The 27,146-nt window shown below is 42.4% G+C and overlaps 3 protein-coding genes across 21 annotated transcripts in view; 2 read left to right on the top strand and 1 right to left on the bottom strand.

Moving 5' to 3' along the window:
- Positions 1-123: 123 nt before the first annotated feature.
- On the top strand, positions 124-3,517 carry cd8b (cd8 beta). The gene is made up of 5 exons (XM_068594835.1): positions 124-175; positions 1,403-1,756; positions 2,482-2,568; positions 3,283-3,372; positions 3,480-3,517. Exons 1-5 carry the CDS (start codon positions 124-126, stop codon positions 3,515-3,517), a joined length of 621 nt encoding a protein of 206 aa, XP_068450936.1.
- Positions 3,518-11,172: 7,655 nt separating this feature from the next.
- cd8a (CD8a molecule) lies at positions 11,173-14,023 on the top strand. The gene is made up of 6 exons (XM_068594580.1): positions 11,173-11,326; positions 11,416-11,748; positions 12,386-12,499; positions 12,581-12,688; positions 12,849-12,888; positions 13,402-14,023. The coding sequence occupies exons 1-6, from the start codon at positions 11,278-11,280 to the stop codon at positions 13,448-13,450; spliced, it is 693 nt and encodes a 230-aa protein (XP_068450681.1). The 5' UTR covers positions 11,173-11,277; the 3' UTR covers positions 13,451-14,023.
- Positions 14,024-14,606: 583 nt separating this feature from the next.
- Positions 14,607-27,146, bottom strand: part of cast (calpastatin) — a 35,996-nt gene continuing 23,456 nt past the window's right edge. For 18 of the 19 annotated variants that reach the window (XM_068594025.1, XM_068594028.1, XM_068594020.1 and 15 more), the window contains 27 exons: positions 26,825-26,863; positions 25,729-25,809; positions 25,485-25,556; positions 25,304-25,405; positions 25,126-25,197; positions 24,867-24,971; positions 24,649-24,765; positions 24,442-24,534; positions 24,235-24,336; positions 23,233-23,349; positions 22,962-23,066; positions 22,745-22,861; positions 22,528-22,641; positions 21,546-21,659; positions 21,289-21,348; positions 20,983-21,087; positions 20,765-20,881; positions 20,537-20,650; positions 18,947-19,054; positions 18,761-18,865; positions 18,544-18,636; positions 18,130-18,174; positions 17,449-17,583; positions 16,525-16,611; positions 16,044-16,073; positions 15,646-15,753; positions 14,607-15,528 (listed from right to left, as the gene is read on the bottom strand). In XM_068594025.1, coding sequence (XP_068450126.1) covers positions 15,655-15,753; positions 16,044-16,073; positions 16,525-16,611; positions 17,449-17,583; positions 18,130-18,174; positions 18,544-18,636; positions 18,761-18,865; positions 18,947-19,054; positions 20,537-20,650; positions 20,765-20,881; positions 20,983-21,087; positions 21,289-21,348; positions 21,546-21,659; positions 22,528-22,641; positions 22,745-22,861; positions 22,962-23,066; positions 23,233-23,349; positions 24,235-24,336; positions 24,442-24,534; positions 24,649-24,765; positions 24,867-24,971; positions 25,126-25,197; positions 25,304-25,405; positions 25,485-25,556; positions 25,729-25,809; positions 26,825-26,863 — 2,448 coding nt within the window. In that variant the 3' untranslated portion in view covers positions 14,607-15,528; positions 15,646-15,654. The remainder of the gene's footprint in view (positions 15,529-15,645; positions 15,754-16,043; positions 16,074-16,524; positions 16,612-17,448; positions 17,584-18,129; positions 18,175-18,543; positions 18,637-18,760; positions 18,866-18,946; positions 19,055-20,536; positions 20,651-20,764; positions 20,882-20,982; positions 21,088-21,288; positions 21,349-21,545; positions 21,660-22,527; positions 22,642-22,744; positions 22,862-22,961; positions 23,067-23,232; positions 23,350-24,234; positions 24,337-24,441; positions 24,535-24,648; positions 24,766-24,866; positions 24,972-25,125; positions 25,198-25,303; positions 25,406-25,484; positions 25,557-25,728; positions 25,810-26,824; positions 26,864-27,146) is intronic. The other variant, XM_068594011.1, reaches the window with a different exon arrangement.

The raw sequence follows: 27,146 nt of genomic DNA, 5'->3' as shown, positions 1-27,146 counted from the left end.
CGTCGGCTCAGTTCCTCCCATCATCTCTGACAGATGCGTCTCAGGATAGGAAGTATCAGCAGCATCCGTCCGCCGCCTCCCGCTTGTACCTCAGACGCGTATCCGCGGCGCCGCTCGGTCAGGATGATGATGCTGCTGGCGTGGACGCTGCTGACGCTCTCGCTGTGGACGTCAGGTAAGAAGACCACGACGCGGCGCCGTCAGGGGCCAGGAACCTGCTGCTGTGTGAAGCTCAACTTAAATCACGTTGGAATTTGTCGAAAACAGTCCGAACCGTCGCGTGTGCTCCGATGTGAAACTAGTTTTTAACCGTCCAACAGATGGAAAGTTCACACACGTGCAATGAAGCCTTTGGTTCATTTGTCAGGAGTTCATTTAATTGAATATCTCTGAATTGTACAACTGTGCAGGTGTAAGTCATAAATACTCTTATTTATTGATTCATTTACATTGACGTAATTCAAGATTCAAGATATTTTAATGTCATGTGCACGTGTAACAAAGTTACTCGTACAATGAGAAGATTATTTCGCTCTCGTCCTACAAACCAAATGACAGTAAAGGTAAAAAAATAAAAAATAAGGCACAGAATATAGTAAAAGTATTGCACAAGAAAGTGATGACAGTGTTGCACAAACAGTAAATAAAGTGCACAATGTAATGTGCACAATCTGGATTCAAATGACAACGATGATCAGTTATGAGTGACGACAACACACAACCTATTTGTGCTCTGCGGTAGATCTTTAATGTGAATTTTTATATACATGTATTTGTATATTATAGCTCATTGAAATTGATAGCGCAACTCATTGGATAAAGATTCAATCAATTCTCTGTAATCTTAAATATTCATACGTTTGGGCGAGATGAGCATCCTTAACCTTTTGCTCACTGGAAGCCTCTGAACTTCTGCTCATGTTTTAGTATTTCATAACTTGTGATTGCAACAGGTACATGCCTACACACCTTACGCACAAAAAAGGAACTATCTCTTCCAGCGAAGGCATCCCTTAAACATTGCATAAATGCCAACATTGCTGGCATTTGAAAGATGTGGAACAGGTTTCTTCATATTTGCGCTACCTTTCCATTCTTGCGACACTTTTGGTGATAGTTGTCGTGTTTCTGTACCATATTGCCAAGTATGTTTGGCCTCTGCATGTGTGTATTTAGTGTGTATTTATTACAATTCATCTTTATTTTGTTAAATTGGAAAGACTGCTCATGCACGGTTACTCGAGGCTTCCTTAATAGGACAAGTTGGCTTGAGACATAAAGACCCTTTTCGTGAAGACACACAATTATTGGGAGTTTGTGTGTTTGACCTTGACCTTGTAGAGTTGTCCCATGTCCGACGGCCGTGTGCGTCTCAACCCCCCCTTTGTATTTCTTCTCCTAGGTTCGAGCCAGATCCTGCAGCAAGAACCCGTAAAGGTTCTCTATCCCGAGCTCCTCAGCACGGAGGCCATTGAGTGCGACTGCGTGAACATCTCCTGCGAATCTGTGTACTGGTTCCGCAGCAATCACGACCGCGGCGAGCTGAAGTACCTCGGCAAATGCAACAACGCCGAGCGCGCTTTCTACGGCGAAGGTGTGGACAAGACGCGCTTCAAGCTGTGCAAGAAGAGCAGCGCGTCCTTCACGCTGCGCATCATCAACGTGACGGAGGAGGACGCGGGGAGTTACTCCTGTGTGCTCAAGGGCAGGAAAAACACGGAGATGTGGAGGTCCGGGATTCTTCTTCGGCCGGGAGGTTCGTGTGCTGAAATCTCGAGCGCTGCATTGACAGGAGATAGAAAGTAAAGTCGAATATGTGTCTGAATGCAGGAGGCAGATGGAGGAGGAAAGGATTCAAGGGGATGGATGGGGATCTGTACCAAAACCTGCAGCTTTATGTCATCTAACATATGATGTCTTCACATTTATTGTGTGATAAATTGTGACTTCAAGTAACAATATGCTGCAAAAGTACCATGTTCCTCGTGAGGGACTATCTGCTGTCTACTATCCTTTAAAAAAAGAAGTTTAACATGTGTTTATCCTTTTCCTTTTATTAGTTTTGACCAACATCTTGGATCTTTCTGTAGTTTGTCTTGCTTAGCTGGGCGCAGCGGTCTTCTATACAACCACATAGACTTATGCTCCAAACGACCTCATCAGCTCTCAGCACAGTGACCGCTGCTGCTTTTGTTGAGGGAGAAATATCAATATAGCATAATTTTAATGCTACTTTGGATCATGGTTTAGCACTTTTAGGTAGTTTGACATGTATTAAAGAGATGACAGAGTCAAAGGGACGTAGGACTGTACCGTCAGGTCCCGCACAGACATTTTTATGACGAACAAAGATGAGCAAATAGGGACATATCGGTAATGCCTGTCTTTTCTTTTAATCCGGGACAGATTCTTTACATTTTTGCTTCACTGCAGTTCAGTCGTCGCTCGTCTTTACGTTTATTTGGTCTCTTCACCTGACAGAGAGCTCGCCTACATCGCCGCCGGAGACAAAACCCAAACCGCCGGTCAAGCCAGTGTGCCGCTGCCCATCGGAGAATCCTCCACAGGGTATGAGTTCTAACTTAAAGGATGCAGAGCTTTTGCATGCAAATGAATTGTGGTGGTGCGTGAATCGTCTGGTGCTGATGATGTGTGTCCTGGGATGTACGTGCACTTCTGTAACGGTGTAAACCTCCTGCACTTTGCGATGCTGTAAATACAATAGAGGAGGTTGTTTTTCACGCAGACAACCAGATCAGTGAAAACCATCTGATGATTGGTTGTATTCCACCTGGCAAAGCAACAAGCTACAAGACATTTAACCTGTTTGAAAACTGTGGAACCAATTTTGTCTCTAGAGTCGTTGTAGGAACCCCAAATTAATTCCAATACTTGTGTTTATTGTATGTATTTGTTCAGCAGAGTCTTGGGAAAAAAATGTCTGCAAAAAATAATCACTTTTAAAAGATATTTTGATCATAACTATGAACATCCAGCATGATATGAGCCAGATTCCCCAAAAAAGCCTCCTGGAGCGTCAATAAGACACCTTTTTGGAAAGATTACGACCTAAAGAATCAGAAACTGCAACAAAAATCACAATAAAACAAAGACTTGTCCTGTTAGGAAGGAGTTTCAGTCAAGAAACTGTGTCGTTCGGTGCAAAAATGACAAAATGATGTATTTTATGCCAAAATGGGGCATGCTGGGACTTAAAATGAGAGCAGGAGGATTTTCGCCCACGGTTTCCTAAAGGTTTAAACTAAACCATGTGCTCCGCAGAGGGCTGCGGCTCCCAGGTCCTGTGGACCCTGGTGGGCCTGGTTGCGGCCCTGGCTGTGGCCCTCGTCGGCTCGCTGTACTACTTCAGCCGTGAGTATCGTCCTCCAGCTCGTCGGCACATTATGATCACAAAGTTTGAGATATTTTGTTCCAACTCTGAAGTGTGTTCATGTGTTTGTACACATTCTTGCTTTTAGGGCTACCCAAAAAATGTCGACACACCTTCGTAAAGTAAGCAGAGAATATCTGTTGTTTTAATGCGTAATCGAAAAATGATCATTTCTGGATTCTTTTACATTCCGTCGTAGTTTAATTTCTTTCTTTTGTTTTGTTTTACCATGAAGGAGGAGGTGGATGAGCCAATAGCTCTGCATCTACAGCTCATCTCTGACTGAAGGTATGCACCTTTATTCATCTATATATTAAATATATTACTGTATGTGTGATACTTATCGCCTCACACAATGTTTTCAGGTTGACGTAGCATCCTGTGGAGCACGAAGCAGAAGAGCCCTGAAGACCCCGTCTGCTAACAGCATGGCCTCATCAGTAGAGTCTGATCAGAAACAGTCTGATCAGAAACAGTCTGATCAATAACCATGTGTAACATATTGTAATATATTGATTGTTTTTCATTAAATAATGTACAACACAGCTCCAGGAGCTCCACCATGTTTAATTCTAAACTCTGTGCTATAGCTTTAAATGTATTAAATATTTTGTTCTTTGTCAATATGCAGATGACATCATCATTTATCCAAGTGACTTGTGATCTGTCGCATTGCTTTTTAAATTGATGTTATTTCAGGACAAAACATTGCTGTACAAAAGACACAAAGACCACTAAACAGCTTGAATCAAGTATTTGCTCGTTTGCTTTTGACTGTCTTCGGTTTCTCGTCCGGTTAATTATTCAATATATTTCTGTTTGATTGTTTCTAGGTCATAAACCTCTTTGTTTTCTCTGTTATTAAACATATCTATTAAAAAAATGTTACAGTCGCCAAATGCATAGAGATAAGTGCCATAAAGCAGAGTTACCAACTCACTGACCCCTTGCTCAAGGGCACTTTAGCAGGATCGATCCCGTCGCGATGCGGAGGTCGTGTGAGTCTCCAGTGACGGTTCTGACTCGTGCACTTAACTCAGAACTTCCATGTTTCTCAACGTCTGTCACGGCGTGTCGTTTACACAACCCTGGTGCACGTGAATGGAAAAGAAGAGAGCGAGTGGGTGTTAAACATCCATTGTCAATATTCTGTTTGCCGGAAGTTGAGTAGGTGAGTGACAGGGTCGGGTTTCTTCCTTTTCCTTTGATGCGTAAACTTGCATCACATTCACTTTCTGCCGGAACGGCCTCCAGCGTGCGTCGACGAGCTCGATTGTGATCGTATTAAATTCCAAGGCTACGAACTTGTGTTGTGTTGCATCTCTTGCTGTCGCCCCCCTTTCACGCACACGAGCAACACACACCTGTGCGATGGAGGGGCGTGAGGACATGACTGAGTTGGTGGTTGCTCTGTTCTAAGAGCAACCTTTTCCTGTGAGCTGGAGAGAGAGAGAGAGGAGACAGAGATGCTATCGCTTCGCTCGGCTTTGAGCTCTTCATCTCGTCTCTGAAACAAAAAGACCACAAAAAGACCACAAACCCGACCACGAGCTCTGAGGCGCTCTGAGACGCTCTGAGACGCAGAGTTACACTTTGGAAATGAGTACAGAAGAAAAAACAACTACAAGACACTTATTGTAGCAGTGTGTTTAATTGGATATAATACAATATCATACACTTATATTACCATTGCATTTAAATACCGAATACATGATTTTTCATTTTGGATGCTGCCTGCATTGTGTACGACGACAAGTCAAGTCGATCACGTTCAGTTTCCAGCTGCACCCATTGGGTGGACACCATGATTGAAACACAATGCAGTTCACCAGCACCATGAAGACAGCCTCAATATTAATATATTTATATAACAATGATGACAATGTGGAATCAATCCCTCACAACGGGGTGGTGAAATTGTATTTTCTGATCTCAAGAAGGCATTTGACACCGATATTTATTGTGTTTTTTGGTCCAAGTTGCCCAGCTACAATCTGTCCTCAGGTGCACTTGAACTCATTGAATCGTATTGGCTAAATAGATCACAGTATGCCCAAATACAGAACAATCTACTGCCCTCCATTTGTCCACAGGCGTCCCTCAAGGATCTGTCCTGGGCCCATTCATATTTTCTTTATATATCAGAGATCTGCCATCAGCATGTCCCGATACCAATATCCAAATGTATGCAGATGACACTGTAGTGTACTTGGTGATGTTCTTGTATCTGAGGAGAGGCTACAGGTAGTACTGAATACACGTATCTAGGAGTACTTTTGTGATTCCAAATTATCATTTTAATCTCAGGTGAAAAAGGTCTGCAGTCAGGTCAGATTTAATCTAGATCTTTTATAAACTACATGTCAACAGATGCAGCTAAGACTTGCTTTCTTTTGGTTTATTACGATGACTTTCAATGGTTGTTTCCTGCATCACTTACTGTTCCACAACCTGGCCACAGGCTAGCGGCGCTACGCTGCAACCACGAGAGTCATCGTATAGACAAACACTCAAAGTCCTCGATAAGAAATCTGTTCGCTCTCATCGTTGCCATTTACTACAAAAAATCTAACTTATTTAGTCAGGAGATCATGTTTAAATATGTGCATGTACACGATTACACATGACTTGACCTCTCCTCCGCTCAAACTATTTGTTAGCACACACACTGCTGGATACCGGCTCACAAGAGGGGACTGATTTATATATTTCACATCCGCCGCATGCTTTTATGTTCTGACATGGATGTTTTTCAGTGTCTAACTTGTCTCTATCTTGTCTTCAGTCCATTATATTTGGTTATCTCTCATTTTATTTGCTTTGTGTGTGTTAAATTTGTGAGCCTCTGTGATACTACGTATTTTAATATTCTTCCCCATTCATTATTTGTGAACGCATTGTACAACCTCAACATTTTATAACCTTGTATATTTAATCTTATTTCTGTTTTTTTAGGTTTGTTTTTTAGCATCTTCCTCTCGGGACTACAAATGAAAAATAGCCTCTTGCTGCATTTAATGAAATGTTTTTATTAATATGCACTGTATCAAGTCAACCATTGAATAACCAGATACAGGAAACAATATTAAATACCGACGGCAGCGATAGATTTGTAAAACGTCCGATACAGAGGATCAATTCCTGCTTCTGAACAAATGCAGGCGTGTATATTTAAAAAACAAGACACGATAACAAAAATGTGCACATGTAAAGACACAATATATTTTGTAACCCATTTGTGTGTTTTGTCTCCTGCACACTCTTCTGGTAAATAAATACCAAACTCTGACATGTGTAATCTATTTTACTGATAGTACTTCGGTAAGTAAAGTCATTTTAGTCAAATTAAATGATTACACATATACATTTTTATATTTTTACTTACTTAGTTTATTTGCTCTTTACTTTTTACTTTCTCTATTTATCAGTATTTCATTCTGTCCTTGTATTTTAATGCAACAATTTCCCATTAATAAATGGGATTAATGAATGATTATATTGACTCATAGAAGTATGAAATGTATTAGATACAACCTGCACTAATAACATGTACATAAAAGCACAACAAATCTTCCAAAGGTATCTTACTTCTGTATCCATGTCAACTGAACCGGTTCATCTCAGAGGACGAGACACAACACACATCTTTCTGTTATATATTAAAATAGTGAATTTATTTACACCATTTCACTTGATAAATTCACATTAAGGCGTATTATTGATATGCTACATGGACGATGCAGGATTTAAAAAATACCTCTACTGCTTTTCTACAAGACATAATATATGTACTTTATGGTTATAAATGATTTATGTACTAAAGAGCTTAATATACAACGTGCTGTATATCCCTTTGGTAAACCACATTACATTTAAATGGTGCAATAAGAATACACATTTGCAAATAAAGTCAAAAAATGAATTATACAAATAGACACAAGATCATGTGTGGTGAAATCCTGCAGACAACATATTGTGTAATATGTCATATCGCTCATGCTTTACAGTATCAAATACAGAATATATTTACTGTGATATATCATAGATTAACTTATCCAACAATCAAGAATGTCAATTTAAATTAAAATGCACGTCAACCCCCCCCCCCACTTTCACACACACACACACACACACACACACACACACACACACACACACACACACTGTCCTGACAGGAAGTCTTAATAACAGAGGAAATGGTGGATACGCATCTATTTACAGGCATTCAGTTTCTCCATTTCCAAAACATTCCTACTTACTCCCTCTCGGTTTCCTTTTCACAACTTCATATCCCATAATGCTCGGAGAGGCGAGCCAAAGTGACACCTGGTGAACCGGCTCACTGACGTTGATTCACTGGTTTTAATGGCGCTGCTATATTTTCAGATTGTAAAGGCGTCGCTTCTCACTGTATTTGAATGTCAAGCATGCACGATGCTCCGATACAGGGCACTGGCTTCCCCTGGACACCCACCACACACACACACACACACACACACATAGATGGAGGTTTCGGGTTGGACCCCCGTATGACTAAGATAGGGAAGCCCATGCAGGTGTGAGTGACTCAGACCTGAAGCAGAGGTGTGGAAAGGTGAAGTGGGCCGGGGGGAGCGTTGTGACTGGGTCTCCCCTCCGACACTGAGCATCAACAGAATCCCCTGCTGACGGAAAACAAAAGCAAAAAAGACCTCAACCTGGTTTCCATTAACGGTTTCGTTTCACGTCAAAGTCATTTATGACAAACAAAAACGGACTCTAAAAATGTTTTGATCAACAATCTGCAGCTGCAATCTGAGGAAATAATGGGATGAGGATAAGCGCTGCACACCTCCCCCTCTCTGTTTGTTTCCCTCTGTCGCTCTCCGCCCACCCATGGAACACAACAGAACCAAAATGTCAGCACTTGTTGCCCATTACTGTATCGGTGCATTCACTTTCCATCACTGAACAGGAAATAGGATGGGCCTTGGGTTGCGCCATCGCTGCTGCAGCACTCTCAGTTCCTCTGAAGCTTCACTTCCTGGTAAGAACAAGCGTTCCCATGAAGCGACAGATGACATGATTGTTAAGCTATGTCGTTTGGTGTTAGTGGAAAAGGCTCTTTTACAAGCTGGGGGTCCTCCTGACCACCGGGGGGCGACTGCTCTGGTTATATAGAAGTCTATGCTTCATGTGTTAAAGCTGCATTCTCTCTCCTGACCACCAGGGGGCGACCGCTCTGGTTATATAGAAGTCTATGCTTCATGTGTTAAAGCTGCATTCTCTCTCCTGACCACCAGGGGGTGACTCCTCTGGTTGTATAGAAGTCTATGCTTCATGTGTTAAAGCTGCATTCTCTCTCCTGACCACCAGGGGGCGACTGCTCTGGTTGTATAGAAGTCTATGCTTCATGTGTTAAAGCTGCATTCTCTCTCCTGACCACCAGGGGGTGACTCCTCTGGTTGTATAGAAGTCTATGCTTCATGTGTTAAAGCTGCATTCTCTCTCCTGACCACCAGGGGGTGACTCCTCTGGTTGTATAGAAGTCTATGCTTCATGTGTTAAAGCTGCATTCTCTCTCCTGACCACCAGTGGGCGACTCCTCTGGTTGTATAGAAGTCTATGCTTCATGTGTTAAAGCTGCATTCTCTCTCCTGACCACCAGGGGGCGACTCCTCTGGTTGTATAGAAGTCTATGCTTCATGTGTTAAAGCTGCATTCTCTCTCCTGACCACCAGGGGGTGACTCATCTGGTTGTATAGAAGTCTATGCTTCATGTGTTAAAGCTGCATTCTCTCTCCTGACCACCAGGGGGCGACTGCTCTGGTTGTATAGAAGTCTATGCTTCATGTGTTAAAGCTGCATTCTCTCTCCTGACCACCAGGGGGCGACTCCTCTGGTTGTATAGAAGTCTATGCTTCATGTGTTAAAGCTGCATTCTCTCTCCTGACCACCAGGGGGTGACTCCTCTGGTTGTATAGAAGTCTATGCTTCATGTGTTAAAGCTGCATTCTCTCTCCTGACCACCAGGGGGCGACTCCTCTGGTTGTATAGAAGTCTATGCTTCATGTGTTAAAGCTGCATTCTCTCTCCTGACCACCAGGGGGCGACTCCTCTGATTGTATAGAAGTCTATGCTTCATGTGTTAAAGCTGCATTCTCTCTCCTGACCACCAGGGGGTGACTCCTCTGGTTGTATAGAAGTCTATGCTTCATTTGTTAAAGCTGCATTCTCTCTCCTGACCACCAGTGGGCGACTCATCTGGTTGTATAGAAGTCTATGCTTCATGTGTTGAAGCTGCATTCTCTCTCCTGACCACCAGGGGGCGACTGCTCTGGTTGTATAGAAGTCTATTCTTCATTTGTTGAAGCTGCATTCTCTCTCCTGACCACCAGGGGGCGACTCCTCTGGTTGTATAGAAGTCTATGCTTCATTTGTTGAAGCTGCATTCTCTCTCCTGACCACCAGGGGGCGACTCATCTGGTTGTATAGAAGCCTATACTTCATGTGTTAAAGCTGCATTCTCTCTTCTGACCACCAGGGGGTGACTCCTCTGGTTGTATAGAAGTCTATGCTTCATGTGTTAAAGCTGCATTCTCTCTCCTGACCACCAGGAGGTGACTCCTCTGGTTGTATAGAAGTCCATGCTTCATGTGTTAAAGCTGCATTCTCTCTTCTGACCACCAGGGGGCGACTCCTCTGGTTGTATAGAAGTCTATGCTTCATTTGTTGAAGCTGCATTCTCTCTCCTGACCACCAGGGGGCGACTCATCTGGTTGTATAGAAGCCTATACTTCATGTGTTAAAGCTGCATTCTCTCTTCTGACCACCAGGGGGTGACTCCTCTGGTTGTATAGAAGTCTATGCTTCATGTGTTAAAGCTGCATTCTCTCTCCTGACCACCAGGAGGTGACTCCTCTGGTTGTATAGAAGTCCATGCTTCATGTGTTAAAGCTGCATTCTCTCTTCTGACCACCAGGGGGCGACTCCTCTGGTTGTATAGAAGTCTATGCTTCATTTGTTGAAGCTGCATTCTCTCTCCTGACCACCAGGGGGCGACTCCTCTGGTTGTATAGAAGTCTATGAGAAAATGACTACTTCTCTTTTTATTTATTCCCTCAGTGAACATTGTAAATATTAGTTTACGGTCTCAATCTCTAGTTTCAAGTCTTCTTCAATAAAGCGTGTTGTTTATTCATGACCATTTAGAGTAAAATAGATCATAAAGCAGAGTACGCTTACTGTGATTGGCAGAATACTGCCGTATATTGTTATGCTCTCTCGACATCTCTACTCCACTTTCCAAATATGCAAAAAAAATCAAAGATGGCGATGGACATATTCCAAAATGGTGACGGCCAAATCGCAAAACATGAGGCTTCAAAATTCATAAAATGAATGGATGACTTCTTGATGAATACGTTCACTTCTTATAGTCTGAGTATATCATGTCAAAAAAAAAGTCATGTTGGAGAAATAAAATGCCACAGCACCGTACATTTTAAAAAGTCATAAAAAGATCATATAGTCATGGAATAGTATTTTGAAAACAATAATATCAAAAGTATTCATAAAAAGGTTAGATTGAATGTCTGTGAAAAGGCTTCAAAGTGACAGTAGAGTATATTAGAAGAAAAAAAAGTCATGAGGAAGTGATTGTGTAGTGAAGTTGTGCTGCTCGCTGCCTGAGACGTGCACACCGGTGGGCTCCACTTCAAACATCTGGCAGACCACCGCTGTGCTTGCAGCAGATCTGCAGCGCTGCAATGATCTCATTCGGCTGCAGCGGAGAGGAAGGCAGCATCTGGGGCGGGGAGGTCGATATCTCACTGAATTATCTCCCCCAGCAGGCGCCAAACAAACCCCACAGAGGCGTGTTTGGCAGCTGTTGGACGTCTGCGACGATGAAGACGAACCGAAAGTGGATCCTGGTGATTCTGGTGTTTTGCCAAGGTAAGTTTAAAGTGGATTTTAAAAATCTATTCCGAGTCCTTCTGCTTTTTGGGTCCCTGAAAACACAGAAACACTTGCTCGCCTTTCAGTGACTTCAGGAGCTGGTGAAGAGAAGACGATGAAGGTGAAGGAAGAGCACCAGGCCTCCGTGACCTGCACGCTGTTGCCGAAGGCCAGCTTGGTCGTCTGGTTTCGGGTCCTTAGTACCGGCGTGGAATTCATTGCGTCTTTCAGCAACCAAGGCATGCTAAAGGTAGCCGGACCCTCCTTCCCGTCCTTTTTCACGAATTCAATGACACCTGGCATCTTCACGCTGCATCTTAAGTCATTCAACAAGGCTCGGGACAGCGGCGTGTACACCTGCGCGTCTCTCAGCGGAGGCGTTAAGCTGGAATTCGGTGAAGTAACTCGGCTGGTCGGAGGTGAGTTTTGTTTCATGTACACGACCGTTCAAAAGTTTGGGGTCGCGCAGACACATTTTCAGTTCCTTTGCAAGCTGTGGCGTGAAATATTCTTTATTTCTAAAGAACAAGAACAGACTGGAGAGTTTTACATGAACGTTTCTCTTTTTCTGGTTATTTTGAGAGTTTAATCAACCAGCTCAAAGGAAGAACAGTTTTATAGCTTCTCTCACCAGCAGAGCTGTTTCCAGCTGTGTGACATCACTACATCAGGTTGTTTTTTTTTAAAAAATCAAATATTTTCTTACAGGTTTTCAAGGGTTTTCTACTCCATTAGTCTTCTAAGGCGATGATCAAACACAATGTACCATCAGAACACTGATAGCTGCTGGAAATGGGCCTCGACACACCTCTGTAGATATTTCATTAAAAACCAGACGTTTCCACCTAGAATATTCTTTTACCACATTAACAATGTAGAGAGTCTATTTATGATTCATTTAATGTTATCTTCATTTCAAATCAGTGCTTTTCTTTGAAAAATAATACGTTTCTAAGTGACCCCAAACTTTTAAACAGTAGTGTATTTGATCCAGTGTTTTTTTCAAAGGATGTTTTTTAGTATCACTTCACCATCACACTTCTTCACGCTCATCAGAACCGGTTGAAGTTGAAGTCGCGGTGGACGCGCCACAGCCCGCCGTCACCGCGCCGAGCACGTGCACGACGGCCGCGCCGTGCGTTTGCACCGGGAAGGAGAAGAACGAGCAAGGTAAACGCTCTCAATCACGTCGTCTTCACGCGTGTGCTGCTGTGAGGAGGAGCACTTGGTAAATGAACACGTACTCTGCAGGAGAAACCAGTCCGCAGGTGTTTTGCTCTCCGCTCATACTGGGCCCACTGGCCGGCGGCTGTGGCCTTCTTCTTCTCTCCCTCGTCATCAGCACGCTGTACTGCAACCGTGAGTCCATTTAGACATGAAGATCAGAAAGCTGTTAATACTTTACATGTTTTTAAATTCCAGTCAGTTTGTTTTCCTCCAGATTTTATTCATTTAAAATGTTGCTTTTTGCTGTAATGTGAGTGTCATGATTTCTAACACCATTTTGGATTTGTTGTAGACATGAGAACACGGAGATGCCCACACCATTACAAAAAAAAGTGAGTTATTTATTCATCATATAATATTTTAACCATCGGCAGAATATTAAGAATACTGAGGTCATTAGTCCCAGACACCAAAAGAAAAGTGTGAAAAAATAACAATATATTATTCAGCTTTTTCCCATATATATATATATATATTTTTTTTTTATAAGTTTGGAAAACATTTTTTTTCTAATAAATAAAAAGTTGTTTCCAGGAAATTAATCTGAAATTCAAAAACGGTTCTTATATAACTCCAACTTCTATTTGAACTAAATTATATTGTTCTTTCAGTTTAATAAAGTGTTTCAAAGCCTTTTCCACTCAGACAGGAATATTGATGGAGAAATATTGATTTAATTACCAAACACACACACACACACACACACACGATGTCAAACAACACAACATTACAGAAGACACAATGACCTCTCTTTGTATTTCCATCGTGACACATAACTCCGGCCCTGATTTAAGATATTCATTATTGTTATTGTTCATATGAAATGCTCTGCTGATCTCTTTCAGGCGGGCGGCGGCTCCTGGGAAGCAAATGAAGACCAACAGACACGTTTAATCTAAATGGTGCAATTTCTGTTCATTTCTCCAAACAGCAGATCATTTTAGTGATGAGTTGCAGATCACGTTCATCACATTTACAGTTTTATGACACGGCGAATATTCTGCTGCCAACATCACAACGTCTGATTGCAACAGAAACTATAAACACTTTTTTAAAGTGCTTCACGGATTCAAATACTAAAGATCTTCAACATTAACATTTAGATTGAACTCTTTAAATTAAATTACGTGACATGTATATTTATCTACTTATAATACATGTTGATTCTAATAGAAACGACTGAAGTCCTTAGAATATTCTTTCTGATGAACATTTATTTTAAAATTGAAGTGTAAAACTCATTTTGCTGTTGTATTATGATAAAAGCTAATTCTTCATGTTTTCATCCTGTACTGTCTTTTAGTTTTGCTCTTCAACATAACTGGACTTTCCTTTTGCTTCAGAAAAATAAAATAATTTAAAAAAAGAAGATATTGCTCTAATAAAATGTGCAGCAGTATAACTTGAAATTTTTCTATTCAGTGAAGTAAAAAACAGATAACAATCCTACAGAAAATGTATATTTTGCCAGTCAGCAATGATGTATATACTATACACCTACTATGCCTTAAATGTAATTATTCAATTGTTCTATGGTTTCAAAATATCGAGGAACAAATATAAATAGATCATTTTCTTCATAATAAATTGTATGTACCATATTTTAGAATCGTCTCACTGAGAACTTACAATAAATATATGTTTCCCAATGTACACCACTTTGTATTTGTGTGTTTTTTCATTTTAAGGATTAGTTTGTGCACATCAAAGAGACTCATGTGCATCAGTCGTTCGGGGTCACGGCACAGAAATATAGTTTATAAACTTCAGCCCGATTCAAAAGGAAGCGAGCTGCGATGAAATGTGCAGAGAGAAAAACCAGCAAGTCAGAAGGAGATGAAGACATTTTGAAAAAGAGATTCTGTTCCCGTTCAGTTTAATACAGTCACACAACTTACACGCTTTGCGTTCACCTTTTGAAAAAACAGCGTTTATTCATTTAAAAAGCTTTTTTTTCCCCCAACAAACAAAAGGCAGTTTGTGTCAGCTTTTGGGCATCATTATGGGCACGAATGGTAGAAACCAGACACTACAGAGAGCAACCACACCATTCAAATGTTCAGATCTTTATTTAATCAGCATTCCCACATTTAAAATACGTCTCAGATCTTTTGACTCACACCCACACGAAACCTCTGACATGAACAGAATAACTTGGGGGGACAGTATATTGATTTGTTTGACTTGTTGAAGGCCCTTTGTAAATTATACAGTGTTGTCTTCTATAGAGCAAAAATCTGTTTTGTACAGTATCCAAACAATGTCAAAAAAGCTTGTCAACGCCTCTTCAAGTGCACTTCTACACACCAGCATTTTGTTTTCTTTCCACACGGCCAATACATAAAAAAGACCCTTTATTTTGAACATAATAAGTCTTTACTGGAAGAGAATTTGCCAAAAGCTCTCAGGCACACGTTTAAGCAGAACACCTCCTGGAAATCCTCCACATATTTCATTATGTAAACTATATATTGTCCAAAATATAAGCAAACTAAGCTGTACACTAGTGTCTTAGTGGCGTCGGACCACGTTGTGATAGAAAACTTGGCTTTTCTGTGTACATCAAAATTGCACAAACATCCCGCTGCTGTACAACCCGCTGCGTGCTGCTCGCATCAACGCTAACGGCGGTTAGCACGGCTCCAACGCAACTTGACTTAAACTGCTCTCTTTCTTCACAGTCACCCCCCCCCCCCCCCCCCTCACACTCACTTTCATTCCACACCTTCCTTTTAGAGTCTTTTTTATTCTCTCTAAAGACTGAAACCAAAACCGTTTCATCCTTAAACACATGTGAACCGAGCAGAAAAGGCACTGTGTGTGTGTGTGTGTGTGTGTGTGTGTGTGTGTGTGTGTGTATATGTAAGTTTGTCTTTTACCAACGATACATTCTTGATGATTTAGAAAAAAATAGAATCATGATCCAGAAAGCGTCTCCCTCTCAGACGAGCCCCCGCGGCCGCGCTGACGACCTGCAACACGAGACGCGTTCAACGAGTCAGTGGAAAGGTTGTTCATCGTGTCAGGCAGCTTGTTTTTTTTTTTAAAACAACAGGTAAAGCTGGGTAACAGATGAGAACGAGCCTCACCAGAGGGGTCTAGCTCCTGCCTCCCTTCTTTGTAGATTTGGGCACAACGTCTGAGCTCGGTGGAGCCGGGAGCTGCTCGCTGGCAGACGGCTCCTCTGCGTGGTGTTTCTGAAAAGCACGATTCAAGTTAAAAAACATACAAAAGGAGAAGAAGAACAAGAAGAAGAACAAGAAGAGGCAGCGCCTTTGCATGGAATAAATCTCCAGATGTGATGTCATTATTTGGGGGCATTAATTTGAGTTCAAACAGAGGATGCGTGACATGCAGCTTCGTGCAGGCTCCACCGACACAGACGTTTCATTTGGCTTTGATTACAAGCGATTATAAGATTCATTTTCTCCACCGTCGTGCAGATGCAACTGAATTTTTGTCTTCATGCAGCAGGCAGTTTGCTTACTTTAGACTTTGACTTTGACTTGCTCTTGCCCTGTAACAAAGTTGACACCTCGGTTAGGCTCAACAACTCCTCCTCCTCGTCGCTCCGAGAGGCAGTGACCACAGATACAGTGCATGATAGTAAACAACCTGTAGAGGGCGCCATTGACCACCACATATAAAAGCTGTGGAACATCTTGTGAACTGCCAATAGTCATATCAGCAGATTTTGTTTTTCCCCATAAGATTTTAAGAGCTACATTTTCTTTTCATTGACGTCGTTAGAGCAGCTGAAGGATGACGAGGGAAGGAGAGAGGGGATGACGTGCAGCAAAGGAATCAAGGCTGCTGCCGAGGACTCTTGCCGGAGTCTCCTTGGGGTGCACACTTTACCGGGTGAGCGAGAGCCCGCCCCTTCTGTCACTCTCTAACTTTCACTGTAGCTAGTATTGTCGTCTGAAGGGATCATCCTGAACCAGAGCTCACACAGATCTTGTGTTTACCTTTGGTTTGTCGGCCTTAGATTTGAACCCCGGGGCGTCTGGGAGCAAAGTGCCAGACAAGGAATCCAGGACAGGACCAGCCATCGGCTAGGAGAGGACAGGAAATACAGAAACGATGAACATATGCATCCATGTACGGGACTAATGCAAGTATTCAAGTGAGAATATGAAACAATTCAGCTGAAGAAAGACATGAATAAGTGAACTTTATGACAAATTGCAACGTTGTAGCAATGCATAGTGTATAAAGATACAACGAGCAATACTATTATCATATTTATCATAGCAATACTAATTATAAACAATAATTATCATATTATAGCAGCACTATTATCATATTTTATTAGAGCAATACTATTATATTATATCATAGCAATGGTATTATCATATTTTGTCATATTTATCATAGCAATACTATTATCATATTTTATTTATCATAGCAATACTATTATCATATTATCCTATTTAGCATAGCAATACTATTATCATATTTTTGTTCAACACTTATATTTTTTTATATTTTGTGTCTTATTTTTAATTATTTGTTTTACCTTAAGTTTATTGTAATTCTGTGTTAGAAGGACCGAGCAAAATAATCTTTTCATTGTATAGAATAACTGTTATCTGTGCGTATGACAGTAAAAACATCTGGAATCTTGAAGCTTAAATGTCCAATACGCACTTTCAATTGATAATTGTATCCTGGAATAATAACAATTAAACACACGACTCCCTATATTGCTTTTAATTCAATCTCTAAGATGAGAGCTTTGGAATAACATCCATGTTTTTTTCAGGTGAGTTTAAAGTTCACCAAACACAAGGTCAAAGGGTCGGCGGTGTACTGTGACCAGTGTTACGTTCCACCTGAGCTTTCATCCCTCTGACATGTTGAAGTGTGCTGCGGTGTCGTTTCTGTGCTACCTTCAGGGGCTCTGAGTCCAGCACCGGAGGAACCAGCTGTGTGGCGACAGCGGCGGCGGGTGCAGCGGCTGCAGCGGGATCGGTAGAGAAGTCACTGGACAGCAGGTCCAAGGCGGTTTTATCATCCATCTTCTTCTACGGAAAGAAAATCCAACGATGTGCATGTTGTGCATGGACGGCGTACTGAATAGCATTGAACCAGGGCTCACACACATTTTGACTAATAGATTTCCACGACTTTAAACCAAATTTCTATGAGAAAACATGTAGTGAAATGTGTGTGTAAACAGTAAAAAGTGATAAAATGTAGTATTTAAACTAACAATGAGGATTCAAAGCATACAGTAAACCTCAAATGACACAAATGAATGAGAGACAATAGTTTGATTTAAAGAATAAACATTTTTATAGATGCCTGTATGTATGCCTGCTGATATTTTGAGCCTCTTTCTTCTAAAAGCATATTCATTATTTCAAACATTCATATTTTTTTCCAAGGACTTTTCCAGGACTGGAAATAACCACTTCAAAATGTTCCTTTTCCAGGTTTTCCATGACCGTAAGAACCCTGTCTGACAGAGCTCGACTGCCTCCCGTCATGCTGTGGTGGTGTGAGTGTGTGTGTGTGTGTGTGTGTGTGTGAGTGTGTGTGTGTGTGTGTGTGTGTGTGTGCATGTTTACCTCTTTGGGTGCTGCAGCTGCTTTTGCCTTTGCTTCGGCCATTGCCTTTAAAAGTGAAATTGATGAACATCAGACACACAGTAAAATGACTTCAACGAACAAGCATGTCATGTGCGTTCAAATCGACACCCTCTCACAGTATGGTGACCCAGGATAAAGACACTCAGCATGTATAGAACAATGTCCACTTCCTTTTACACCTTCCATTGCATTATTTGTAATTATTGTACTGTTATAAAAGGGAAAATATAAGAACCCTTATATTCTTCTTAGAAATGAACCGTCTCGATTAACAAGACAGCCGAGCGGATCGTTGACCGTCTAGGAAACATAAATGTTTGTACAAAACTTTTCCATCGAGAACAAAGTGGACGTAAGTATGAACATCCAACAATGACCTCCAGGATGTGTTACCTTCAGGTCTTCCTCAGTGGGTCGGTACTCTGGCGGCAGCGAGTCGTCTCTCTCCCCCATCTTTATCAGCCTCTCTTCCACGGCCTTTTTCTCCTGCAAAAACAAGACAAATGGGGACAGTTGAAGTGACCGGCAGACTCTTTTTTTCTTTCCCCCGAGCACAAAATGACAATGTTCTCTGCCGTGCTGGCTGGTCTCCTGAAGCAGCGCCGGCTACCTTGACCAAGTCCTTGGCGGGAGGCGGTGCTGGCTGAGGGGCAGGGGCGATGTCCTTCAAGGTGTCTGACAGAGCATCCAGAGCGCTGCCTGGTCCAGCGTGAAGCTGAGTGCACAAACACAGACAGATACTGATGCAACTGCAGAGTTTTAGAGAGTCTTAAAGCTCCACTTGTTGTGCATTTACCTCTGAGGCAGCTTCTGTAGGAGCACAAACTGCAGACTTCAATGTCGTTGAGGCAGAAGAGGAAACAAAGTCTGCCGCCATGGCATTCAGAACGAAGTCTCCAGAGGACTGAGGGAGATAACGGAGTGTAAGAAAAGAAAAAGAACACAGAAATGATAGTTAGTACTATGACAACACATTTCCCCTTGGGGATTAATAAAGTATCCATCCATCCATCCATCCATCCAATCTAAAATAGCTTAGCTTAGCATAACGGCTAGAAACAAGAGGCCTCGCTATGTCCAAAAGCAGAATGTTTACACTTTGGTGTATTCAGGCCCGGGTGGGTGATCGGGAGAGTTCCCGGTGTGCCGCTTCACTTCTGGGCCGGTCGAGAATTGTATTTGCTGACATTCGTCACGTTAGTCGATCTTCTCTTAAAGTGAGCGACACACGTATCGCATTCTGACACCGCAGCCTCTGCATGGGTTGTACCATGAGAAGATGTTCACCCCTCCATAGAGGTGGTTCGGTCCAGTATGGAACCAACCAATACTATATTGGAGGGGAGAACTTCCTCGAGTGGTACGACCGGTGTATACCACGCGAGGAAGTTCTCCCCCTTTCCGAATAGAGTTGGTTCGGTCCTCCGCCCGTCTTTTCCAAAAAGTTTTCTCAGATAGGCTAGTAAGGCTACGGTACGGATAGCTGGGCCGGCCCGACCGCAACGGTACGCGTCAGGCAGGATGGACGGAGGAAGACAGGTTGAAAAAAAGAAAGGCATTGGAGGAGGATGCTGCCAAATGTGCCAAGCTAACCGATTTATTTTAAAGAGGACAAACACAAGTGGCAACTAGTAAAGGGAGAAAAAGGCCTAATGATTAGCAACGTAACTATTCGGCTAACGTTGTAGCCTTGATTATTATCGTTGTAGCGTTGTCAACCTATTCCCAAGCAAAATACTAAATTGAATAAAAATCAGCTACAATGTAATAATGATATTCATAATTTCACAATATTCAAACTTCAATAAAAACAGATCCTTAAACTTGTAAAGTGAAATTACAACGCATTCTTGTTCAAGCTGACCTCTGCTATGCACGTGTGTGTGGCCTTGAGATTTTACTGTACAGTTTGGGAGAAAAGTGACTTCATAATCAGCTACAATGTAATAATGATATTCATAAATGTACAATATTCAAACAGCTATAAAAGCAGATCCTTAAATTTGTAGAGTAACAAATTTCAAACAAGTAGATTTTGAAGTCACTTTCAAATTCCCGGGCTGAAAAGTGTCCCCACTCCGGCTATGGGTGTATTTGTGGGTTAAACAAACAATATATAACTAATATAACAAGATGTTAATCTGATCCTTAGAGATGCTGGTAGGCAGATGTTTTTTACTTTTCCTTTTTTTAATGCTAAGCTAACCGGCTGCTAGACGCAGCTTCATTTTACGTCCAGACACCACAGTGGAACCAATCTTCCTAAAGAAATCCAAAAGCCGTCATCCCAACTGTTTCTGTGTACGTTTCATCTGCTGCTATGATTCATCTGTTCGTCGCCCTGCAGGTTTTGGCTTCAGGTACCAGGAACAGATCCACAGCGTACCTGTGCAGGAGGAGCTGAGGGGGTGACAACAGGAGCCTGCACAACAGGAGCTGCTGAAGAGGTCATGAAGCCTTCAGACAAAATGTCCAGAGCGTCACCAGTAGCCATGGTCGGCTGCAGACGGTGGACACAGAGGAGAGATACATATATATGTAGAGTAGATAAATATATTGTTGCTACTTTAATTATATTACAGTGATACATAAGGACGTGGAAGATAATTTGTACCTCAGGTTTTGGAGCAGGCAGTTTTTTGAGTTGGTCCTCCTTAAACCTGTAATCTGGATGAATGGAGTCGTCCCTCTCCCCTACGAGCACACCCTTTTCCTTCTTGTGTTTCTCCTCCTGTGAAGAAGAGAAAAGAGGAGGGCATAAGACATTTTCTGGAGCCGTTACTGGATGGAGATGAAATTGTGTCTGGACTGCGTGGCGGCCCGCGCTCCTACCGACACGATGTCCTCCGGTCTGAGTTCGGGGAGTTTAGGTTTGGGTTTGTCTTCTGGCAACGTGTCGACGAGAGCACTAAGAGCATCTAGAGACATGGAGTCACCCTGAGGAGGGAAACGGGACAGGAAGTACAACATGAAACTGCAGTAGTGTTGATGGAAAGTGAATTAAGTAGAAGGAGGATGATGATGAAGGCAAGGGGAGGAACCATAACCACTTCACTTTTCATTTTATGCAGTTTAAACAAGACTAAAAAATATAGTAGACAGTTCCAAAAAAAAAGGTATTTCTGTTTCCTGTATTACCGCATCAGTCTTGGGCTTTGTGACAACAACTCCGGGCTCCTTCAGTGGACAAACCGTTCTCTACAGGAACACAAAGACGTACAGCGGGACATGAGGATTAAAAAAATACATGGGAGCATGCACAGGTAGGCCTGCACGGCTGAGATTACTGTACCAGTTCAACTTATTCTATTAACTCAGTAAGGAGACACACACTCTGGAAGCACACATTGTTTCACACACACACACACACACACACACACACACCAATAGTTTACCTCGGGTGTCTTCTTGGCGGGCGCAAGAGCAGCTGCCTGAACTCCAGAAACTTTAGCTGGAGCCACAAAATCGTCAAGAAGAAAATCCACAGCTGACAAATCCTCTACTTTGGTCTGAAAACAACAACAAAAGAACACAAGAATAATAGTTTTTAGTGATAAAAAAGGGGGGAAATGAACAAAGGAATCTAAAATAATAGTAATGTGAAATGAAGCTGGGAAAGGGTTGGCTTAGCTTAGCATAAAGATGAGAAACAAGAGGCATCCGCTAGCCCGGCTATGTCCAAAAGCAAAATGTTTACACTTTGGTGTATTTGTGGGTTAAACACAAGATATAACGAATATAACTGATTGTTAATCAGTGATCCTGAGAGGTGCTGATTGGCAGATGTTTTTTGCTTTTGGACAGAGACGGGGACACTGTCTCCCATTCCTGATGCTAAGCTAACCGGCTGCCAGACGCAGCTTCAATCAATCAATGGAAACAATCTAACCAAAAAATCCAAATGCCGTCATCAAAACTGTTTCTGTGTATGTTTCATCTGCTGCAATTATGCTGCTAAAATTTTTTAAAGGGAACACTTTGAAAACTAATCAGATCTCAATGTGGGAAAAACATTATGTTGGATATCTATACTGATATGGATAGATTAATGTCTTGGGAATGAAAGGATGGCACATCTTTTGATGGAAATACAAGTTTCAGCTGACAGAGGGGCTTGATTTCATAGACACCCCGAAAATCTAAGTGAAAAAATGATGTGGCAGGCTGGTCCTTTTGCCAAAATTCAATTGTGGCAACGTCGTGGCGTGCTCCTAATGAGACGTCCTCCCAGGTCGGTCTGAGACAAACATAATGTCCCAGAGGTGTTCTATCGGGATTAGGTCATGTGATCGTGAGGGGCCATTCACAATCAAGTGCATCAATTCCTTCATGCTGCAGGTTTTGGCTTCAGGTCCCAGGAACAGATCCACAGCGTACCTGTGCAGGAGGAGCTGAGGGGGTGACAACAGGAGCCTGGACAACAGGAGCTACTGAAGAGGTCATGAAGCCTTCAGACAAAATGTCCAGAGCGTCACCAGTAGCCATGGTCGGCTGCAGACGGTGGACACAGAGGAGAGATACATATATATGTAGTGTAGATGAATATCTTGTTGTTACTGTAATTATACATAAGAACCTGGAAGTGAGTTTGTACCTCAGGTTTTGGAGCAGGCAGTTTTTTGAGTTGGTCCTCCTTAAACCTGTAATCTGGATGAATGGACTCGTCCCTCTCCCCTACGAGCACACCCTTTTCCTTCTTGTGTTTCTCCTCCTGTGAAAAAGGAAAAGAGGACGGGATAAGACATTTTCTGGAGTCGTTGCTGGATGGAGATGAAATTGTGTCTGGACTGCGTGGCGGCCCGCGCTCCTACCGACACGATGTCCTCCGGTCTGAGTTCGGGGAGTTTAGGTTTGGGTTTGTCTTCTGGCAACGTGTCGACGAGAGCACTGAGAGCATCCAGAGACATGGAGTCACCCTGAGGAGGGAAACGGGACAGGAAGTACAACATGAAACCACTTCTCAAACAAAAAATAAAAAAAATGTCGTAGACATTTCCAAGAAAAAAGGATTTCTGGTTCGCATGCACAGGTCGGCCTGCACGGCTGAGATTACTGAGAATCTGTGTAGTTCCTGGAGCTCACCTGAGCAGTCTTTTGCTGGCCATCAGTGGCGTCCTTTCCTGCAGCAGGACGCTGTGCCGTTGTGGCGTTCTTACCAGGAGCAGAAGCCATACATGCGGCCAACGAGGGCTCTGCTTTCTACACCAGACACCAGAAAGGACATTGAACGTTAGAGTAATCACTGTCGGTGGAGCTGGATGGACACAACATTCTGCAACAGAAATTCATGGCTCCCAGACAATCTCTTGACTTTTCCTCTCAATTGGTTCCTGGATACTGAATACTAATGTCATCATCAGCCTCGGCTGTACTTTGTGCCAAATTAGCAAATGTTACAACCATTCCTTCTAATTATTTTCAGCACCGAGCAAAGTTTTTTTTTTCTGAGCACAAAATTCAGCACTGTGAGCAATTCACAACCACGCGACCTGCCGAACATGACCACAAGCCTGCGTTAGCCACGGGGATCCAAAGAGATGACAGCAAATGCATCAATATGTATACAAGGTTGATATTTATTCTATATCTTTTATGATAGCTGGACTTTGGTAAAAAACATCATTAAAATGTTTCCAGTCAGTTTGGTTGAACTTAAAGGATCTTTGTTGAACTTCAATAAGTGGAGGTTATGACTGATATCGATAGATCGATATATATATATATATATATATATATATATATATATATATATATATATATATATATATATATATATATATATATATATATATATATATATATATATACATACATACATACATACATACATACATACATACATACATACATACATACATACATACATACATACATATATATATATATATATATATATATATACATACATACGTGTGCTGTTTTTATAGCAGTTGGAATATTGGAAATTATGAATATCATGTGATTGAAGCTGACTTTGAAGTCACTTTTCTCCAAAACTGTACAGTAACATCTCAAAGCCATAGTCATAGACATAGCAGAGGTCAGCATGAAAAGGCCACGAGAGGAGACATGAGCTTGCTCTACCGTGACAGTTGGAAAATCAAGTCCAGCCTCCAGAGAGAAATCATCTGAGACTTTGCCCATCTTGGCCTTTTTATCAGCAGGACTCACAGCTGCAGGGGCTTTCTAAAACAACCAACAGAGACAACATTTAAAGAGATCACAACTGCATGTGTGTGCAGTATACACACAATGTTGTCCGTTGTTACCAGTGACAGAGCGACGGCGTACCTTTGGAAGAGGAGCCTGGACAACAGGAGCTGCTGAAGAGGTCATGAAGCCTTCAGACAAAATGTCCAGAGCGTCACCAGTAGCCATGGTCGGCTGCAGACGGTGGACACAGAGGAGAGATACATATATATGTAGTGTAGATGAATATATTGTTGCTACTGTAATTATATTACAGTGATACATAAGGACCTGGAAGATAATTTGTACCTCAGGTTTTGGAGCAGGCAGTTTTTTGAGTTGGTCCTCCTTAAACCTGTAATCTGGATGAATGGAGTCGTCCCTCTCCCCTACGAGCACACCCTTTTCCTTCTTGTGTTTCTCCTCCTGTGAAGAAGAGAAAAGAGGACGGGATAAGACATTTTCTGGAGCCGTTACTGGATGGAGATGAAATTGTGTCTGGACTGCGTGGCGGCCCGCGCTCCTACCGACACGATGTCCTCCGGTCTGAGTTCGGGGAGTTTAGGTTTGGGTTTGTCTTCTGGCAACGTGTCGACGAGAGCACTGAGAGCATCCAGAGACATGGAGTCACCCTGAGGAGGGAAACGGGACAGGAAGTACAACATGAAACTGCAGTAATGTTGATGGAAAGTGAATTAAGTAGAAGGAGGATGATGATGATGAAGGCAAGAGGAGGAAACATAACCACTTCACTTTTTATATCATGCAGTTTAAGTATTGTATTACCGCATCAGTCTTTGCTTGTTGTGGTCGTCCAGCCATAACGACTCCGGGCTCCTTCGGTGGACAAACCGTTCTCTGCAGGATATAAAATGTATGAATCTCTCACATATTGTTCAACCACATCAATACGGACGAGGACGAGGACATGGGTGCAAAGCTTCTCGTCCACTTCAGCTCCTACCCCGTCGGTCTTGGGCTTGGTATTCAGTCCAGACGCCAGCGAGAAATCACACGACGCTTCCTCCATCTTGGCTTTTTTATCAGCGGGAGGACGCGCGCCGGTCTGCACCGGAGACACGACATTAGACGACGACATTTTTAAGCTCCTTCAGTCAGAGACTTCTACGTTGATTAGACTTTACCTTCACAGGGGGAGGAGCGAAGTTAGCAGGGCCGGCTGACGAGGCACTGACGCTCTCGACGGAAACCTTTTTCTACATATTTGTAGGAAGAAAAATGATTGTTAGCACAAAACGACGCCTTCAATTCCATGGAGGAACATGTGCGTATATTCTGGGGGCTTTCTGCCAGGAACAGAGATGCCAAACTAGGAAGTTTAAGTATGGACTTGTGTGAAAAGAGCACATGGGTGTGTAACGGTACGACCTCTGGCTTCTGGGGTGCAACAGCTGGCGTCATGAAAGCATCTGAAAGAGAATCCAGGGCCTCGCCAGTGCTCATCGGTTTCTGAGATGAAGAACAGAGCACACATCACCACCAGATGACAATCATGTCATATAGTCTGTTTATTACTGTTGTTTAATAAACAAAAGCAGCTTTAATTGTACATACCACCACCCTTTGCACATTATATGTATCGTGTTTATATTCTTTCTCCTTCCTATTAAAGTGTGTTTCTATTTTAAATAACTGACTCAAATTCCAATGTGTCTGCACTGTCAAAATGTCTAAATGTCGAAATAAAAAACCTTGAATATCTAGATAATTTAACAAATATGTGTATGTAATATGATTCATTTAGGGTTTCATAAAAGCCACGCGCTTCTCCACTAGAGGGCACGCCTGGCCAAGCCAGAAGGCAAAGAAAAGGGCAAAATAATGCAAACCAGACAGTATGTACCAACAATGAGGGAAAAGAACAGGCACACCCTTCACATTCCATAGAGACACAAATAAACTCCCTGAAAATACAATTTCGACATATAAAAAACTAAAAAAACACTTGAAAACATGACAAACATCCAAACGGAAAACACAAAAACCCTGAAGGAACGTGTCCGGGGGTAAAAAACAGATCATGAGACGCAGCTGAAGACGCCTCTGGCTCGATAAGATAGCAAAGTGTGAGTAAGCTGTGATGCAAATGTGGGGCGGGTGAGGGTGAGCGTATACGGTCCTGAACTATTTGGTAACTTAACAAATGGGCGGTGATCAAAGATGTGTGTTGTGAGGCCGCGGGTGTGTTCCTGTGTGGTTTTGCGTGTTTGGGTTCGGTCAGACAAGAGCCAACGAGCTTGAATAGAGAAGGTGTGTGTGTGTGTTGGGTTGTGTTCTCTGCTGAGACAACAGTGCAATGCCACATTCTCCCCTCTAGAGGCGCCAGCAGCTCCTCTAGAGGGAACAGAGCTTCCTGGATGTGTGTGCAATGTGCGAGTCTGTGCGAGTGTGTTGGAAACCAGTCAGTGAGTTTAAAGAGGACACAAGCACGACGCGGGAGGCCGTAACCCCGAGGTTCACTCACCGGGACGTCCTGTGGTTTCACGTCAGCAGGGGCTGGAGGCTAAAAAAGAAAAGAAGACATTTTAGATAAAAGAGAAAAAAGATTAGATGCTGAAGTAACTTAAGGAGTTAACAGATTCTGCTTTAAAGGCTGTGAGGTCACATTCATTACAAAATAATCCTCAACATCCTCTCATTTTCCTCTCGTGGTATATCTGGCCATACATATCTGGGCGCGAAAATCCTCCCGCGCCCATTTTAAGTTCCAGCATGCCCCATTCAGACATTCTTTTGGCATAAAATATGGATTATCTTTCCATTTTTGAACCGAACGACACAGTTTT

This window comes from Clinocottus analis, unplaced genomic scaffold (genome assembly GCF_023055335.1).
Source record: "Clinocottus analis isolate CAN_PGR_092001 unplaced genomic scaffold, fCliAna1.0.p SCAF_3, whole genome shotgun sequence".
Classification (NCBI taxonomy): domain Eukaryota; kingdom Metazoa; phylum Chordata; class Actinopteri; order Perciformes; family Cottidae; genus Clinocottus; species Clinocottus analis.
The sequence above is the reverse complement of the archived record's forward strand: the minus strand, read 5'-3'. Positions and strand labels throughout refer to the sequence as shown.